This window comes from Halyomorpha halys, unplaced genomic scaffold, assembly GCF_000696795.3.
Source record: "Halyomorpha halys isolate HHAL.00 unplaced genomic scaffold, Hhal_1.1 Scaffold23.1, whole genome shotgun sequence".
Taxonomy (NCBI): domain Eukaryota; kingdom Metazoa; phylum Arthropoda; class Insecta; order Hemiptera; family Pentatomidae; genus Halyomorpha; species Halyomorpha halys.
Genome location: NW_027116062.1, coordinates 96774 through 117476, shown reverse-complemented (window position 1 = coordinate 117476; position 20703 = coordinate 96774). Strand labels below are relative to the sequence as shown.

The 20703-nt window shown below is 31.6% G+C and overlaps 1 protein-coding gene across 1 annotated transcript in view; it reads left to right on the top strand.

Annotated features, from left to right (window-relative positions):
• Window positions 1-20703, top strand: part of CngA (Cyclic nucleotide-gated ion channel subunit A) — a 609564-nt gene that overhangs the window by 560766 nt on the left and 28095 nt on the right. The window contains exons 11-13 of the mRNA XM_067052970.1: window positions 3721-3786; window positions 16958-17169; window positions 17256-17443. Of these exons, the coding sequence (XP_066909071.1) occupies window positions 3721-3786; window positions 16958-17169; window positions 17256-17443 (466 nt within the window). The remainder of the gene's footprint in view (window positions 1-3720; window positions 3787-16957; window positions 17170-17255; window positions 17444-20703) is intronic.

Sequence of the window (20703 nt, the reverse complement as noted above, 5' to 3'; positions counted from 1 at the left end):
AGCTAAAATTAAATAAAATTTTCATACATTTTAAAGATGTTGAACGAAATGTTTTGACATGAACATGTATACTTGCACTTCCTCTGTGTGTGTGTTATATATATACGTACGTTCATTTCAACACTTATCATACCATCCTTCGCCTTGCTGTTACATTATATTAGGTAGGTACAGGCTACCTTACAAATGGATGACGCATCGAATGGAACCTTATCCCTAAACATTAAACCTGACCGGCCCATTTGCCACACATGTCAAAGTAATTACTTCCTAGCTATCGTATTCCGCTGCAGCAAAATCAATTTGAAAACAGTTTATTGCTCTTACTAAACCAATTGCAGTAGTAGGTTTAAACTTTTCTACTGTGCAATAACGGATAAATTTAAATTTATGCAAAGCTGTCTGATAAAAATGCATTCAAATTCAGCTTGTTGATTGTTACGGGGAAAATAAAATAAATGAATAGCTGAATTTTGTTATTGGTATATTTAAAGTAATTGAACATAGCCAAGTGTAAAACAAAATATTGAAACTTTTATACTAGAAAAAATAAATAAAAGGAACTTCTAAAAATACAAAAATTAAAATTATTTGTAAAAATTGTTGTTTTTTGTCTTCAAAACATAAATAAAACTAACGTTGGCTGCAACATTCACTGTTCTTAAAAACATATTAAAATTATTCTCTTATAGGCAAGGCCTATATTAAAGAAAATATAACTATTCTAGTGATAACTCAGTTACATCTACTTAATAATAACAGAGGACATAAAATAGATCAGAAATAAATAAAAATATTGTATTTTGATATGTCTCTGAAAAAAACACAAAAACTTGGGCGATCTTCAGATTTTTTATTGCGTTTAAAAACGTTTTTGTCTATAAGGTAATGTAAAAGTTTTACAAATGGAGTTATGGCTTCTTAACGAACGATACATCATATTACAGATGCGATAGAACATGAAAATTGCATTTAGGCCGGTAATAGCCATTCATATTACGAAAACCCTACTTCGACCATTGCTAAAGCAACACTTCAACTATTTATGACTGTTTGGGAACAGTGGAACACTCCAACGCTATTATCAACATGGCTTCAACAACCATTGTTCCTAATGTAAATAATAAAAAGTAAACAATGGGAATAATGGTTGTGATAAATGCGCGTGGCTGCACAATTCCTATTTTTTTATACTAATAATAATAATTTTTTTATACTATACCTGCATAATATCTAAAACACTACATATACAGTGGCGTGTAATCTACCTTTATGCAGTAAAATTAATTTCCTGTCAAAATTATTTCAACACCCATAATTCTCGAGATTTTCTAGGTTTTGACCTTAATCCATATTTTGTTTATATTTATTTTATATCATTTATTAAATGAGAGACATTAGGGATTAGATACATTATTGTTATTCACTTTTTACCAACAAAAGATGGAATTTTTCTTTATTCATTTAAAATTTCCTTTCAGTCCATGTGCATCTTTTGTTTGCCTCAAGTCTGTTCTCTCTTTTCTCCTTAGTATAGTTATAACCACTAATTTTACTCACGATTCATCGCTCTCTCGAAAAAGTCTTCTTCTCACCGCAGAACAACGCGAAAAGAGATTGATATTAAGAAAACACCAATCCTGGACTGTGGAGGAATGAGAAAAAATTGTATTCGCTGAAGCGATGAGAGTGGCCCTGTACAGACCAGATGGCCGTGAAAGAGTTTGGAGAAAATCGAGAGAACGGTATGATCAGTGCTGCACGTTAGATCCCCACTTGGGAGGATTTCTATCATGTTCTGGGGCGGCAAATCTTGGGAGGCATGTACCGAGTTAGTGCCAATGCAAGGAGGAGCCATAAATGTTTTGAGGTAGTTAGAAATCATTCTTCAAGATCATATACCGTTCATATTCACAATTCAACAATCCACTATTACGTGTTCTGCTGTTTCAGGAACTCCATACGTGACTTTCCAAAGCTCTGTAGCCTTCCCTGGAACCCTCCATGTCCTGTTAGGATCTGTGCGACCGAATAATCTGGGATGACTTACTGAGCCTTTAATCTTGATTGGACGGTGGGGAAAATTTTTCTCAAAGTAGCGCCCTTCTGGCTTACTACCCACCGCCCATTCCACTCCTCTATTGAGTCCTCCCGCAGCATCTTCTTCCATAAGGTTGGAGTCTCATCGATCCTCTCCCGGAGTTCCTCCGGTAACGCTTCCAGTCCCCGTCTCTTCACCTCATATTTAAGGACATTCTCCTTGTGGATGATGTCGAGGGGTATCGCTGCGGCCAGCACTTGCACTGCCTCATGTGACACTGTTACTAAGCCCTAAAACCTTGCATGCCCATCTTATACGCCGTAATTGTATAACCTGAATTATATTTACCTTGTGCAGTTGCCTTAATTCAGGGTTCTATAGCCTTCTAAATTCTCCCGTCAATTCATTCATTTTCGGTCCGAATATTTTACGTAATACTTTATTTTCGAAAACCTTAAGGCGCTGTACACCTCTTAGTGTAAGAGGCCACGTCCTGTATCCATAAAGAACATTAGGAAGGATAATAGTTTTATAAATTCTAATCTTTAAGTTCTTCGATAGAAGGCGCGAGCTAAGCAGTTTCGAAATTGAAAAATACCAAGCATTTCCCGCCTTCAACATCGCTTTTATTTCCACATCAATTTCGTTTTATCTAGTTACCGTAGACCTAAAATACTTAAATCTATCTACATGTTCAAACGTGTTCCCTCCTATATCTATGTCACTGAAATCGCTGGCGTTTCATGTCGCAATTAAAAATTAATTATGTTATGCACATTATAATTATTAATGTTTTTGATACTGTTAATACTAGATTATAATAATAAAAAATGTTATTTTAATAGATTGTCCTTGATAATAGACTGGTTGGCTGTAACGTTGGACATATAGTATGATTAAATAATAAAATGTTGAGTTAATACTGTTAGCTAATTTCCAAACCTTCTCCGGTTACTCCCCAGATCACAAAACTCTAGACTTTCCTAGGGGATGTGGATTTTTTTTCTGAGAGTAAATCATAGTTAAAGCCAAATTCATATTAGGCACTTTCTTGATCCGATTCGTCCTGAAAGCTTTAATCGCAAAGTAGCTGCTATTTTTTTTTTTTTTTTTTACGGTATTTGATTATTTATGAACAAACGGTGTTGGAAACATAAAATAGTTTTAGAATCCAATTCTCCGTAAAGATTCATCATCATGCTTGGGACATTTTTTAGTTGATTACAATTTTAGACTCCACTGACGGTCGAGGTAACTCAAATTGTGATGACTAATTGTTAAGAACAATTAAATATTAAAACGATGTTATTCTTTAAGTTTTATTCGAACCAACACACTGGATGCTTACTGTCAAAAACCATTAAAAAATCTGTGTATTCTTCGGATCAGAAAAGAGACCATTATGAATTCGTCTTAAAATCCAATTCACTTAAGTAGGTAATCCATTCTATCGGATTTCCCAGAATTAAGGTTGAAAAAATTAACAATACCCTGAAAACATAGTCCACATGCCACTGTTATGACAGCTAAAATTAAATAAAATTTTCATACATTTTAAAGATGTTGAACGAAATGTTTTGACATGAACATGTATACTTGCACTTCCTCTGTGTGTGTGTGTGTGAACATTTAGATAAACATAACTTTTGAAATATTAAATTACATTTATTTGCCCTTAGGTCAGGATTTTTCAAGACTGCGAACCTGGTTTGCTTGAAGAACTAGTTTTGAAACTCCGCCTTCAGGTATGAATACCCAAGATTCTTTTCTTATAGTTTTTACAAATTCATTTCATGTTCACAGATATATCAATAAGAAAGATGCATTTAAAAATAAAAATTCTTTTTATAATTTAATGTAATTTTTGAATAAATTGTTTTTTACTGATTAAGAACGAATATTATGCATTCACGAATAATATTTTTTAAGGTAGTACTACTCATTTTGTTATTTATTGTTATTTTTTTATTACTATTTCTTCGTAACTTACTATTTTTTTTAGCTTTAATATTTGTACACCTTTAGATTTATATTAACTTTCTAATTATAAGCCTGAAGTCAATCAAGCTACAGTTTATTTAAAATTAGTCAAACCTTTGAAAACTTTAAGGCCTCTAGATTAAGACTTGCTATTAGCAACTATCTTTAAATGGAATCAATGAAGAATTAAGTCATCAGTTAGTACAAATCATATTGGACATATAATGTTCCTCTACAAAAAAAAAGTCCTTCTAATATCATATTTATTGCCACAATAAAAAAAAGTTCCTGTCAAAAAATTAACAGATATTTGTCAGCTTTGATAGTGTTAAATATAAATAAACATCAGGATATATGAAAAAGATTGTATTATCGTTTAAGATCATAAAAACAATTGGACTCACATTTATAATAAAGAACGAAGCAAATTTTTTGTGTAATAGTTTTTAATAAGCTATAATGTTCATTTTTTCGAGAACTTCCTTTTCTCAATATAAATCTGAGGTCTTGTATTCCTCTGTTCTACTATTAAATAAAGATACAGCCTTAGGTTTCTATTGAGACCCTAAAACAAATATCGATATAGCTTAGAAAACTCGACAAAAGATATACATTGGGAACCATAATATACATATAGCAAGGAACCAATTGTTGGATTATTGGGTTCAATTAAAGCTTTTATTATCAGTTTCATAAATAACCCATAATTTTTTTTAGTACCGGATCCTAATGGAACAAATCTACTTATAAAGAAATAATTTACAAGCTTTAATCCTGATTAAGCTTTTCGGTTGAGAGGGTTCCTTTTATGTATATTTTTAGATATGAATACACAATTTTATAAATGGTATAATCCTTGTAAGCTTCAGCTTTTCCATTTAAACAGTATTCGAATTGTTTCCAATTTTATTGGTAAGATTAATTTTGTAAATATTAAATGTACTCTTTTAAATATTGGCAATAAACTTTTAATTTTATTATCATTACTCTTATAATTACTTTTTAGTGAGATTTATCATAAGTGTTGTTTTAATAATTTTTTTTCTTAGAAAATATTGCTGTAATATATGTTTCGTTTTTTTTTTTTTTTTAACAAATAGTGTTATATATACATTCTAATAATAATCTTTGATATTAATCACCATATGATATAAGCTGGAACATACGAAGAAAAAGTATAGGGAAGATTTTTTTTTAGTTAGGGGTTGAAACAAAAAATCAGCGAAGAAATATTGCTGTCGGCAAATTGGATAAGGCCTCTTTAATTCGAGATAGCTGGAAGAAATATGGTAGCGACTAGCGCCCCCATAGATTAGCCTTAATGAACATATTTACAAATTGGGGACGGCCATGGAAGAAAGATTTTTTAAATTAGTATTATTTATTTTATTTTGTTTAATATAGAAGATTCTTAAGCGGATAATAAAGTAATAAGTTCAGAAATTTATGTTTTGATCGATAAAATCGGAGAAACACATATATAAAAATCCTTATTAAACAAGATACTTATTATTAAAAATAAATAAATAAATTTAACTTCTTCAGCTTTTTATAAATATATGTGACGAATTTTTATTTTATCCATATTATTTTGATTTTCTGGATGGGTTCTCGCGCAATAATGCATAATAGAATATTTTTAAAATACTTTGGTGTTAGCATTGGGGATATAGAGATCTTGGCTGAAAATATTATTATATACTCGCTCATCATCACCTGAATAGTAACACTGAGGAATGTTTAATATTATTTATTTGTTTTTTTTAACCTACTTATTTATTACAATTTTTTTAGTTCTAATATTATTTATTCGTTTTTAATTTTTTTATTACGACCATTATTTTATTTTTTCTATATTTTTTTATGTGTGTACCGGTAGTGACATTTAATGAGTCCATGAGTTTAAATAAAAGTCTATAATACATTGAATACTTATGTTGGGTCCTTGGAGAAGAGAAAAAAGAGATGAATAGTACTAATGAGTGTGGTACTAGATGTATACATGGCAATAGTAATGCAGTGATTAAAAAATGTCTTGTTAGGAAGACCAAACGAACCAAAACCAAATGAATAGAGGATAAAGGGAAAACAAATTGAACAAGGAACAAACCAAAAAAAATCAACAAATTAAGTAAATAAAAAAAAGCTTAAATTTTCATGCAAAAACATTCCGTTTCTAGTTAAATATCCAGTATACTAGCTCTTCAGTCCTGTGAGTAAGACCGTCCAAGTGATTATCTTAAATCCGACATTATTGCGCTGTTGTTGTTTTGGTTAGTTTGGAAGGGTCCAATATTAAAAACAAGCTGCCAGTTCTTATGAAGTCCAAACTGAGTGATGACAAAAACAACAAAACCAATCGACCTCAGACAATATAAACCGTAAATAGGAGTTCTCAAGGTCTTGACTTCTTTCTTTTCGTAATTTAAATTAATTTATTTAGTCGGTAATGTATAATTAAAATTTTTATTATAAAATTCCTACCTAAGGATAAAGGACTTCAGAATATTAAAATTCATATTTAAATACTTTCACGGTTATTAGATTAAAAACAAGGTAAAGATAATGAAATTTATTCAAGAGCTTCTCAACAAATTTCCCAGTATATTAATAAAACCATTTTTAGAAATTATTAAACTCAATGGAATATTTTTAATTTATATTATAATTTAAAGGCTCTGCCCTTTTATCTTGGTGGATATCACAACCCACCAAGATGACAAGGCATACAGGTCTTAATAAAAAAAAATGGGTGTTATTTTTATTTTATTCCTAATTTTTCATTGAAAACGCTGTCATTTTGGAAATTATTTGGCTTTTCACTGCCACTACAATATTGAAATAATTATTCCTTTGCTTTTTCTCAATTAATTAAATGAAACGATGCATAAAAAACCAGCCATATTCGTTTTCATTTTTGTATATTTATTTTTGGTAATTAAACAGTTTTGGTACTATATTACCACGAGACTAATTAATGAATTTTAATTATTACCATATATTATTACACTATATATTTTTATTGCATATTGATACCTTATAGTTTTATTAAATTTAGTCATTTACCCCTATAAACTAAATAAACAAAATGAACAATGAATTCAATCATTAATCCAATATGCAAAATAATAATAATAATAATAATATATGCTCAATTTTAATTAAATATATTAATTTACATCAAACTTCTAATTGTCTTCAATTAATCTACATTCATCCCCAAAGTATTGCCAGATCTGCTAATGACCTATATTTCAAAATTAATGATTTGTCCTTAGGGTATAAAATCTATGGATGAACCTTTTTGAAATATAGGCGTGTCCCAAGAACCAAGTGTACGCATTAGTAATAAATGTAACCGGATAAACTTAACACTAGCTCTTTTTTAAATGATTCCTTAATCTACCTCCGAATTTGTGCTTCGTATATATCAAACGAACCATTTCCGAAATTATGTCAAAGAAAATATACGTTTATGCATGCGTAAGTAAATGCAGTGGTTGAAATTTCACAACAATGATATAGGATCATCTTGATAACAACACGCACAATCCGTGAAAATTCGGATCAACAGTAGAAGATATTGTGTCTGAATTCGGATATAGGACGAAATTTCTTCCTAGTAGATTGCGAAAAGATATTTTCGATTCAAAAACGGGACTGCTTTACAAACCCCGTAAATTCCTACCTCCTACATACTTTCTCATCATTCGTTCCTTTCTCATTGATAGATTTTTCCAAGTAAACCACAATGGTTCCTTCTATTCTCAGTCCACTGGTGTTCCTCAAGGTAGTATCCTTGGTCCCATCCTCTACACCGTCTATACAGCTGACATTCCAACCAATGCTAAAACCATCCTCACCACATATGCCGATGACACATGTGTGCTCGCTGTTAATATTAACCCATTAATAGTATCCTAAAATCTCCGATCCCATATCACAGCCCTCGAAGATTGGTTTCGTAATTGGAGGATTAAGATAAATTCCAACAAATCCCATCAAATCACCTTTACCCTTCGTTGTAAACCTACTGACTGCCCTACAGTTTCATTTATTGATGTTACTCTTACCCCTGTCGAACAGATTCGCTACCTTGGACTACATGTGGACAAGCGATTAACCTGGAATCCTCACACCAGACTGATAAGACAGGAAACTGCACGTAGATTTCGACTATTTCAGCACTTACTAGACAAACGGTCTAAACTTCCAACACATTACAAAAGACTGATCTACATGACTGTAATAAGGCCAATCTGGACATATGGAGTTGAGCTTTGGGGCTCTACTAAACCTTGGAATTCCTCTCGTATTCAATCCTTACAATCCAAAATCCTTCTTAAAATCCTCAATGCTCCTTACTTTGTCACAAATAAAATCATACATAAAGACCTTAATGTTCCCTATGTAACCGATCTAGCCCGAACCAGATATCACTCCTTCCATTTTAAACTCTCTAACCACTCAAACCCCCTAGTTTCTAATATTGCATCCTCTTCCATTCCTGACAATCCTCCGAGGCGCCTGAAAAGAAGATGGCCACGAGACCAGCTAATGTAAAATGTCATTAGAGTGCAACCAATGGGTAGTTTCTCTACACGCCTGTAACACTCCAATTTAACTTAGATCAGATTTACTAAATTTATTATAATGTACAGTTGTAAATAGCAATAAATAAATATTTAAAAAAAAATGAATAAAACTTTTCTCCTGAGAACACCATATTAAAAAGCTTGCGTAAGTACGCGTCCATAATTGGTGTTATGACAACTTCCAAGCGGAAGGTGATGCTGCCTGAACTAACTTTTTAATAAGTTCGAAATTATCGTGTGAAAAGTTCGCGCCGGGTTACACGGATTTGTGATTTCAGTGGAATTGGTGAAGGAAGTATATAAGGAATTTCTTGCTGGATGTTAACTTTTTAATAAGATCGGGACTTATTAAAAAGTTATAAAAAAAAAATTATCAAATCATGATCATGCTTCTTCTACCTTATATAGGCGGAAAGGTATACACTAATTTAATCATAAAAAAATTTCACATTCAAGCACACTCGGTACCAATATTTTTCCAACGTATAGAGAGTAAGTGTAAAACGGAAAGCCGCATTGCTTCTATCCCGACCTCATTAGCATATTAAAACCATTAAAGTTTCAGTAAAACCGAGATAGCCAGAGACGCTGAGGAATTAAAGGAAGAACCTAGCCACTATCTGGACTCCAATTGTCATATTTTGCATAGGGTTTCTAGGTCACTGCCGTTTCATCTTACGAGAAGTACGGGTGAATGTGGGTGGGGATTGTGGCGGGATTTTAATGATTAAAAAAATTCTAATGAAAATTTGAAAAACTTATATATGCTTTGAATATGAGATATATATTTTGATATTGAGATTACCCTGCACATACTCAAGGAAGTGGGAGATGACATAGACATACATATGTGTCACTACATCTCGTCATCGACACAGCTTCCTGCTATGTATCGGTCAAGAGATTTAGTCGGGATGCCAGCATAGTCGCTTATGGCAATTATCCAAAAATCAGTTAATTAATCTATATTGAGTCCTGCAAAACTATTATTATAATTGGATTATTTTCCAAAGGCTTGTTGTGTGTTTACCAGTTACCAATTAAATATGTTTATTTTTATAAAATATCGTAACCATTAATTATATAATATAATAAGGGGTGGTATTGTGTAATATAATAGTATATAAACTGTATAAAGGAAATATGTATTTATTTACAATTTATTGATAAATGATGTTATTAAAATGATTGAAATAATCCAGATAAATAGTTGCCTTAAAATATCGATTATTACATTATTACTTATTATCTAATATATACATATAGCTGCTGATATGGGTGGTTAGTTATCGATGTCGATCAATTATCACGGTCCAAGAGTTGGACCTTGCTGTTGAAGGGTCGCACGAAGCTACATTAGGAACATCCGTAAAAGTTTCTCCTCTGAAAAGTTAAAACAAGACAGATTAGTGCATTCCCTTGCGTTAAACCGCAGTTCGTGTCGATGAGCTAGGAAAGATTATATGCCATACATGGCATACTACATGGCACATTTAGAGGACGAGAAGACGAATCAATTGCCTTGGAATGTTCATCTCATAGAGGTGATATAAACTGACTGAATTATTAAAACGTTGACTAGTTAGGTGTTTACTGTTATTTTGTAGGCATAGAGCTTTTATTTTCGGAGTCCTTGAAATGACTGCATATTTTTTCGAGTTTCTCCTTTTTAAATTAACTCTATAATTTTAAAATGGTATCAATAAGTTCTTCCAATTACAACAAGCTTATTTGTATTAACTCCTAAAATATTTGGATTTCTATTGAGTCTTCATTTAATATTTAGCAGAGTTTATAAATACGAAACTCAGTTTCTGCCTTATTCAATCACAAGTACGGATTGATACTTATGGTTTTTTGTATTGTTATTCCTCATTTTTATATTTATCGACTGATTTTTCATTTTACCAATATATAAAACAAATCGAATGCAGGAACGCTGGAAGGAACAACGGGATAAAACAGGGCAAGGGGAGAAATACAGCCCTTAAACACACACCGAAGGTCAGTACTGTTTCCTTGAATTATGGCTAGTTAGAAGTCAGCAAATAGACTCAAGATATTGGGTGACGACTGAGTAAATAGCCGAATTCAAACATGGCCAGTGAGATAGTGACAATATTTCTTACAAACGGGTTCATTATTTCTCAAAGTGTGCTCAACGGCAGGAACCGTTCCTGAACTCTAGAAGGAATGAACTGTTTGTTGTTAGTCTAGGATAAATAGCTGAAAATTTCCCTATGCATAGAAGTTAGTTAATAATATGGCATATAAATTAATTTTTAATATAGTAGATTTTTCAAAATTGGCGCCCTATATTTTTATATGTTTTTCGAATATGTTCTTAAATATTACAAAGGAGGCCCCTCACCTCCGGATTTAAAATAGCACCATTTATAATGGATATTTCATAAATAACAAATAAACACTATAGGTAACCTTAAAATACCAAAGGTAGTAAAAGGTAATACCCAACACGAATTACTTCCTTTTCATTTCACAGTAATGCACTTATTAATTCACTTTTCTTTTCTGTTTTAGAGGGATCGGAAAAAAAAAATATTACAAGTACAGTATTAAAAGTAAAATATCATTATATACTACTTTTTAGGTTATTAAACGAACTCAAATTTGAGCCCTAATTATGTTCAAATACTTCCCGGGATTTCATCTTACAGTAAATTGTTTTCATATTGGCCAAAATTTTGAAAAAATGTTGGTGTTTCAACAACTGTATTTAGGGAAATATTTAACGTAATGATTTCTACCAGGGCTCGAATTTTAGCAAATTTATTTCACTTTGAAAAATATTTTTATACCTTCTCATAATATGTTGTTTCAATGTATTTAGAACTGAATGAAAAATGAGCAAACATTTTAGTTTTTCATTTTTTTTTTAATACTGGCAAACAATTAATTTCTAACAAAAATTGTTTGTCTTTTCCAAAAAAATTAATTTTGATGGAATTGGACAAAAAAAATTTTTAATGTGTCAACTTTTTACTTTCTTAATAAACTTAATAAAAAAAAAAAAATTAAAATCCATTCCTTGTTAATGAGTTTTAAGCTATAATGATGGGTATAAATGATTTTCACTGTTCTTGACCAGTGCCAACAGTTGTGTAAACACAGGTCCCCTCTCAAAATCGAACATATATACTACATACTCGTCATATACGAATCTTTCCGCCTTTACATTTTGTTAATTAACATAGTATAGTTACTAGTTAGCCGGAATGGCCCCTCCCCATTTCTTGTAACCGGTTGGGTTTATAGCTGGGGAGCTATCATGCCACCAATGTATAACCGCCTTCAGCGGACCATGTTTGCTCATCTTATAATGCCATACGGCAAACAAAGATATAATGTTATTTGTATATGTATAATGTATTGCATTATATTATTCTGTATTATGTAACCATATAAAAAATAAAGAGGTTAGAAAAAAAAAATATATATATATAGTTACTAGTAATACTATCTTAAAGTATAAAGCGGCCATTTTGAAAAATATGCTATTGATCTACGGACCTCTAGGGAGTAATAACTTTACCATCATCTTTTATAAATAGTTCTACACCACAGCCCGACGCAAGAAATCAGTTCCAAATTACTTTTAGGTTTATTAGCTATTTTGCTAGACTATGGTGACATAAAACTAAATAATTTTTTTTTTATTTCTGCTGAAGAGTATGTGTTAAAAACGATAAATGCACTCTAAAAATAAAATATAAAAGGAAGATCGAGTGTGGTAAAAAAAAAAAAAAAAAAAAACTCAAATAGTAATTAACTATTTAATATGAGCCAACGTTTCGCCCCACATTCCAGGGTTTCATCAGGTCTAAAAAAAAAATACAAACAACTAAAATATATTTACAGTCAAAAGTATAAATTAACAAGAATTATAAATAAAAACATTATTATTACACACACATTAACAATCTTTCTAAAAAGAAAATAAACGGATGAAAAACCGAAGGTCGAAATTAGGTTACAATCGCATACCTTGATAATTTGAACTGATACAAAATAATATAACAGGTCGAACAGGTAGGGTTCACAGTATATGAAATAAAAGAAAAAAAGAGATAGTCTAGATCATATTATATGTATAAATGATAGATTGTATAATTTCAAATTATGAAGAAGATGGTCAGGGTTGGGGTAAAAAAAAAAAAGAAACAGAAATAGTTTAACACACAATTATTTGTTTTTTGACGTTTTGTCCCACTTTCTAGAGCTTCGTGAGAACTGTTCATGGCATCAGTTGATGGCGTCAGAAAATTTGATAGTCCAGACTGTTTTTGGAAAATTTCTCTACAAACTAAATCACATCAGAAGTATATTAAGATGGTGTAGACGAGACACTCTGAGAGATAAATCCCTGTTGTCTTCCTGTTTAAAAAATAATCCTTTGGCAAAGAATATTTTTTGGAATTTTAAACCACATATATATGACATTTTGCAGGTCCACATCCACCAATACGTTCATTTTGTAAAACCCATCAAAATCATTGAGTCTCAAGCAGCCTAAAACATTTTATTCAATTCTGTAGTCAGGAACTACAAGGTGATAAAAAAAAATTCTTTTGTGCCGACTACTTTGCCCTAAAGAAAGATGACCAACAGGCTTCTAAGATTCGTAGAGCGATTTCAATCTTATCTTCTTTAAGTTCTGGGAGAAATTGAAGCACTTTAAAAATGAGTTTTAATCATCGAAAATTTGGTTTAAAACTCCTCAACAATGAGATCATAGATTTCCCTGACGATTATTTGTTTGTGTGATTAGTCAGTGTTGATTTAAAATTTAAGAACCCTATTATCTTCTGTCAACATCTGCAAAAGTAGTTATTTTTGCGAAGTGAAAGGTCTTCTGTTACAATTTAGCAAGGCGACTGTGTTAACAAAAATTAATGTAATGGATGCAATTGAATATTTGTTTGTGATAAATATATTAAGATATGACATATTAAAATAGATATAAAGCTTGATTTGCAGAACTTGAAATTTGCAGAATACTAAATTTTATAAGTAATCTTGTCTGATATATATTTAGTTTTAACAACACCTGTAATTAATTTTAAGGCGGATAAGGAACCGTTTATTGATATTTAGCGGTTGCAAACAGTCTCTGTTTAATCTCTGAAGATTAATTGGGTTCGTAAGGAGATCAAACAGATTGTATCAATCTTCTGATTAATGATAGAAGCATAGTTTTGACTAATTGTTATAGACTATAGCTTTCTAAATTAATTGTATCTCTATTTAGATGTCTACATTCCAATTCTAATACATTTCCACTCTAAAGGGTTTTATTGGATAATAAGGAGAAACCTGATTGAAACTTTTGATATCAACCAAGGAAAAAAAATAACTTATCTCAAATCCGAAGTGTTTCTTTTCAATCAACGCAGAATCCGAAAATCAAAAAAAAAAATCTATTCTTCGCAGCAAAAATATATGCCTTTCACTGATGGTCTATGAAACTACTGGGCCGATTATTTTTTTGATTTAGCAAGAAATTTACAAGTAATGTACTTTATATTAACTTTAGCTGTTATTTTATATGTGATTAAATCACTACAAAAGAAGTCGCAAACGGACCATTTATGCCAAAGAAATGAGCAAATTGAAATTTTAATAGTAAAATTAGACATTATAAATTGGCCTATATAATACAATTGTAGGAAAACTATTAGTGTGGCTATAAAATAGTATACAAAGTATTTACCATAATAATATGTAATAAAAGTTTTTTATATCTACCTGGGCTGAACCTTGATGAAGAAGCCTTGCACACTGGGATGAAACGTTAGTTCCTAATAAATATTTTTTCTATTATTTTTTTCACGTTTTTTTAAAGCCATCTGGATCATTTTCCTGCAAGCATTGTTGCGTTGTTGGACTAATAATTGTTTTTAGCAGGTTCTCGTGAATAACAGTTCACTTAATCATCCTTTAGGAATTACATCAAAACTATACATCTCAGAGAACAACCATTTGACTCATTTTGTATAATCGAGTTGCCAATACAAATATTATTCGAGCCATTATTAGCGAAGATGCTCTAACTTTTTTTTAAATTCTAATTCCACTTCAAACCTATCTGAAAAATCATCGTATTGGACATTTCAGATGTTTCATTACTATTTATTTACTGATATAATAAGTAATTATTTCAAATAATAAACCAAAAATTTGCTATTTTTTGAGATTTTTATATAAAATAAATAATAATAAGAACAGAAAAGGAGGAAATTGTAAAAAAAAAAATATTTTTATTTCTATAAGAATTTGTACTTAAGGATTGCTCGAGATGGAAATAACGAATATACAATTTGTTCCTGCCAAGAATATAATAGTTAAACAAAATATAACGAAGCAGTAATAGAAAGTGGGAAAGGCAACAAAAGATGGTCTCGGATTTCCTGTTCAAATCTCGATTTTTAATTTTTTTTTCCTTAGTTATTTCTAAAATCTTTCATATTTTGTAATTGACAATTGTTTATTATTGCTAACTATGAGAACTGGTTATTTTTTTAAATAAACTAAATGAATGGTTCTGTGAAGGAAGAATTTTGACAATTCGGCTTTTAAACTATTTCAATAAGAATTGAGCCTACCTAGTATCAATACCACTTAACTCATTGATTAACCGGAAAGGATGACGATATTATAGCGAATGTTGTCAGGATTTGAAGGGATATCAGCTGTGAAGAAGATATAGAGAACAGGACTTAAGACGCTGCCTTAAGGTACACCGTTCTCAACTGAATAATTATTACAGAATTCTTAACCGCAGCTGACCTGGATGGATCAGTTCGGGTGACAGGATTTAAGGACTAGATATAATAATTGAGGTAAATAGATTACAAGCTTAAAAAAGCAAACCACCGTCGAAAGCTTGAGCTAGGTCTTGAAAGGCGCCGTTAAAGTACAAGCACTAATACTTTGTCTCAGATTAGGGACGACTAACAGCGTTAAAATACAAAATTACAAGTAAACACAAAGTGAAATAGTACCTTATACGAAGTACAAGACTAATAATATCATTTTGTACTTAATTACGAAACAGGTCCCACAAACATCCACCTCACAACAGAAGAGGCCCCTCCAAATGGTAATCTGACTGTTAAACACATTTTTGAAGAATGTAATCACTACAAATTAACTCTGAACCAGTTAGGGATACCAAATCCGTCGAATCCGTAATAAAAAGAGTCATTAAATTCATCTGTAAGACTAACTTAATAATCAGCCTTTAATTATTATATATATCTGTTTATCTTGCCTTATTTTTAAAATTAAAATAGCCACTTACCTGCTTTTCGTCATCCTTTCTCCACTATCGTTACGATCTATTAATAATTAAATTATAATTGCCTAGCTAGATAATATTTCAAACCTCACGGAAATGAGTCCCACTGGTGCGGGTCTGCACACCATACCAAAGCTATGACTCTGTGGAACAATTAGGCCTTACCAAAACCAACAACCAACGGGCGTTGATGACCAGGCTGCTAAACGCCCTTTCAAAACTAACAAACAACGAAACAGGAGTCATTTACCATAACTTAATATCAAGATTATTCTCTCGAAAACAAATTGCCTAATGATTCCTTCAACAATTTATAAGATCAACCTCCGAAAAATTGGCGGTTCCAAAAACTTCAATTCATAAAAAAATTCAGTTATCATGTTTTATGACCAACGCCTCAATTATTTCGGAGTGGCCCAATGATATAAATTTTTCTATTGCCATTCTACTTCTAACAGGGGTATGAGCTTCAGATATATAATTCCTTCCAGCCAAACCAGCCAATAACATTGTTAAGTATATTTGCTATACTTCATACATATTACAATACTTTGGAAAAAGGTTTAGTTAAATTCAGAATAAAATAAAAACTACGGTATTATTTGTAATATCCTCCAATCTAAATTTATTTAACACCCAAGAAATGAATTAAAGTTAGAAATTTTCAAATTCTAACACTGACTAGAACTGATAAAACGTGTTAAAAACAAAAACCTGAATCGTGATGTGGTGATTGCGTCCATCGTTTTGTAATCATCGGACCCCTTTAAGCCTCTTACCGAACCCCAGTAACATTACAGGAGGACGATTGTATCACCGAAACAGGATAAGGGTTCTCTCAAGATTATCTCCGACAAAAGGCCTTAGTCTGATGCTCTTCTAGTGGGGAGGGTGGTTCGGAATAACGACTAAGATGGAAAAGACTTTGCGGATATTCCTATACATTATATCGACATTTTTTAACGTAATTTTATAAATATCAATTTATTCCCTGATCTAATAAAGTGATTTATTTTGATGCAGGTTTTCAGCCCTGGGGATTACATATGCCGAAAAGGAGACGTTGGTAAAGAAATGTACATCGTAAAGCGTGGTCGACTATCCGTCGTGGCTGACGATGAGAAAACTGTTCTTGCGACTCTCGGAGCTGGTTCTGTCTTCGGAGAGGTCTCCGTGCTGGACATAGCAGGCAACAAGACTGGAAACAGGAGGACGGCAAACGTCCGGTCCCTTGGGTACGATTCTTCGCTTATTGTAAATACAAAGATTTTATCAACTATCACTTAATAAAAAATGTATAATTATATTGATTAAATTACAGGTATTCAGACCTCTTCTGCCTGGACAAGAGGGACCTTTGGAAAGCTCTTGCAGATTACCCGGAAGCTAAGCAGAGTCTTATGGAACGCGGTTGTCAGATCCTGCGTAAAGATGGACTCCTCGACGAAGATGCTTTCAAGAAGGCTCAAGAAGAAAACGAAACCCTCAAAGATAAAGTCGAAAGAATAGGTAAACATCTTATTTATGAAAAACACTAAATATATACAATTCTTATTTTTTCAGGAAGAGGATGATAGATAGCGCTTTTAAAATTTTACTTTCACTTATCTATGTGTGTGGTATTTTCGAAGTATTTCGATCGTCAAAAATTTATAATTCAATTTTCGAAGAAAATAGACGTTTTAGAGAACCTTGTGCCCAAATAACCAAGTTCCGTAAATTATTCTGTTTTTAAGTAAACAGCTTAGCTCAAAAACGAAAAGTCTTACGAAACTGAAATTATCTATTTAGGACAGGTGTTGCTTTAGTAACCTTTCCTTCAGAATCGTTAAATGTCGAATTTGACATATGTCTTCCTCAGAAGTACTTCATTTGTTTAAAATAATTAATTATCTCAAATTTGTATAAGTTATGGAAAATTATTGACTATAGACTATGAACTTTGTTAATTAGCTTGGGGAGATATGAACAAAAATATAATTCCAGGTACAAAACACATTTCCTGAAATAACAATAGCAATACTTAACAGATAAAGTCCGTTAAGATAATGGAGAATGATAAAATTATTAATAGGGGTTAGTTAACTGTCGCAGTACGTTTTTCCATTCGTCATTGTCTGACACTTGTTTGTCTGAAAAGAAGATGGCCTCGAGCCTTCTCCTCTAGAAATGTTATTGGAGTTCTATCAATCGGTATATTCTCCACATGTTTGTGTCATGTCATTATATCACCTACAGCAAATTTACTTGTTGTATATACAATTGTAATACCGGGGCAGCGATAGCAGCGTGGTACACAAACCCACAGGTTGTCAGATCTAATCCCCGGTCCCACCCGGACTTTTTTCAAGCAAAAAATAATGCGAAACCCACTGACAACCTCCCCTCGGACATTTTTGAGGCCCGTTAGCCAATGGGTAGCACTCACATAAAATAGACGTGGGAGTGACGAACCCACCCTGCGAAAGAAAACCACGTCAAGAAACGCGCGATGTATTAGTAAATGCATCGTGTACAAACAAACACGATGTATTGGTAAATGCATGTGTAGAAATACAATGTATTTACTAATACATCGTGCGAGGACTTAGGCCTCCATGGTCTATTGTCCATAAAATAATAATAATAATATCTACAAATGAATTATAAAAAAAAAATCAGTTAGTCAATCAATTAACTAAAAGGATCATTTGGAAAATTTGTACGAGGAGGTACTACTGCCGTGAATAATTTAAAATTTAAAACTAAATAAACTAATATATCTTTTTGATAAAATAGTGTGGTAAAGTTTGAAATTTTAATGGTAAAAAAAAATATAAATAAATAATTTAAGTACTTGTTCTAATTAGTTGATGTATATAGTGCATGGTGCCGTGTCGTTTTATAACCCAATCATAGAAAGTTCGTCTGCCTGAATTTCCTCTAGAATTTGCTGCCTCATAAACAATGTAACTCCAAACTAACTCACATTGAAGAGTAAACTTTGTTCTGGACTGTTGATGGATAGGGTTACAGTCGGGATTATGACAAAGCTGTCCTCATCATAGTGCCTTGTAGCGAATTGTTATTCACTACAATCAGTTCTACTCTGCTCAATGATTAATTGTTGCTTTTAATTGTAAATATTTCCCCATGTGTAAATATTCCCCAACGTTGAAACATACATTAATTTACAATGCTTTTGATAACAATATTTCCATAAAATTTCAGAATTTCATACGCATAAGTGAACCTTACTTGATCATGCAAGGTAAGAACCACAGTTTCACATCTATTTTCAATAAATAATTTTCTAATAAGTATAAGGAATTTAGTCATTTTTTTTATTTAATCTTTGCAGAGTAGTTATTTATTTTTAAATGAATATATTTTTATTATCCTATAAGGTAGGATTAATATTGATCGATCAAGTAAATTGAATCATTTGACAGTGTCCAATGTGAATCTATTAAATTGAAATGGATTATTTGAATTAAATCAATTAATTATACAAACGTTTCATATATTCCTATTTGCTTCTACTAATAAAAAAATTAAATAAAATAAAAGATTCATCTGAACATATTATTTAATATTACTTTTTTTTTTTTATTCTGAGAATATGATAAAAATAAATCCCAACAAATCACATTTACTCTACGTCGTAAACCTGCCGACTGCACTACAGTATACTTTAATAATGTGGCTCTTACCCCTGTAGAACAGATTCGTTATCTTGGACTACATCTTGACAAATGACTAACCTGGAATCCTCACACAAGACTGAAAAGACAGGAAACTGCACGCAGATTCCGACTATTACAGCACTTACTAGACAAACGGTATAAACTTCCAACTCATTACAAAAGCCTGATCTACGTGACAATAATAAGGCCCATCTGGACATACGGAGTTGAGCTTTGGGACTCCACTAAACCTTCGAATTCCTCTCGTATCCAATCTTTACAATCCAAAATCCTTCGTAAAATCCTTAATGCTCCTTATTCTGTTACTAATAAAACCATCCATAAAGACCTAAATATTCCTTATGTAACCGATCTAGCCCGAACCCGATATTATTCCTTCCATAATAAACTCCCTAACCACCCGAACCCACTAGTTTCTAACCTTGCTTCCTCTTCCGTTCCTGCCAATCCTCCGAGGCGCCTGAAAAGAAGATGGCCTCGTGACCTTATATTGTAAACTGTTTTTAGAGTTCTACTACTGGGTAGTTTCTCTACATCCTGTATTATATCATTATGTCATTATGATCAAATTTACTTGTTGTATTTTTATACAGTTGTAAATATCAATAAATAAAAAAAAATTCTGAGAATAATTTAATTTAAAAAAGACCATACCTTAAAAAAAAAAAAACTAGTCTCGTATAAATTTAGAGAGAAGAAGGAAAGAAACACTTTATTCAAAAAAGTAGTTCCGCCCAACTGCATTCGGTTGTTAAACACAGAGCAAATTAAATCTAGTTGGAAAATTGTCTATTAATCTTAAATTACGTAGGGATAGAGATTAAATATTAAGATACATAATTGTAGAGCATGATTTTTTTTTATTGTTTAAGTTCTTAATCTAGTTCTCTCTTAATATAATAGTAAAAATTCTAATCATGTACCTTCATAAAAAAATTATATGGTCATGCACAATTTTGTTTGACTAAAATCTAAAAAAATACTCATTCATTAAAAAAATACATTTAAATAAAAGTAATAAATATATATGCGATGATTATTGACATTTAAAATAAGGGAAATAAATATAAAAATGACAAATAG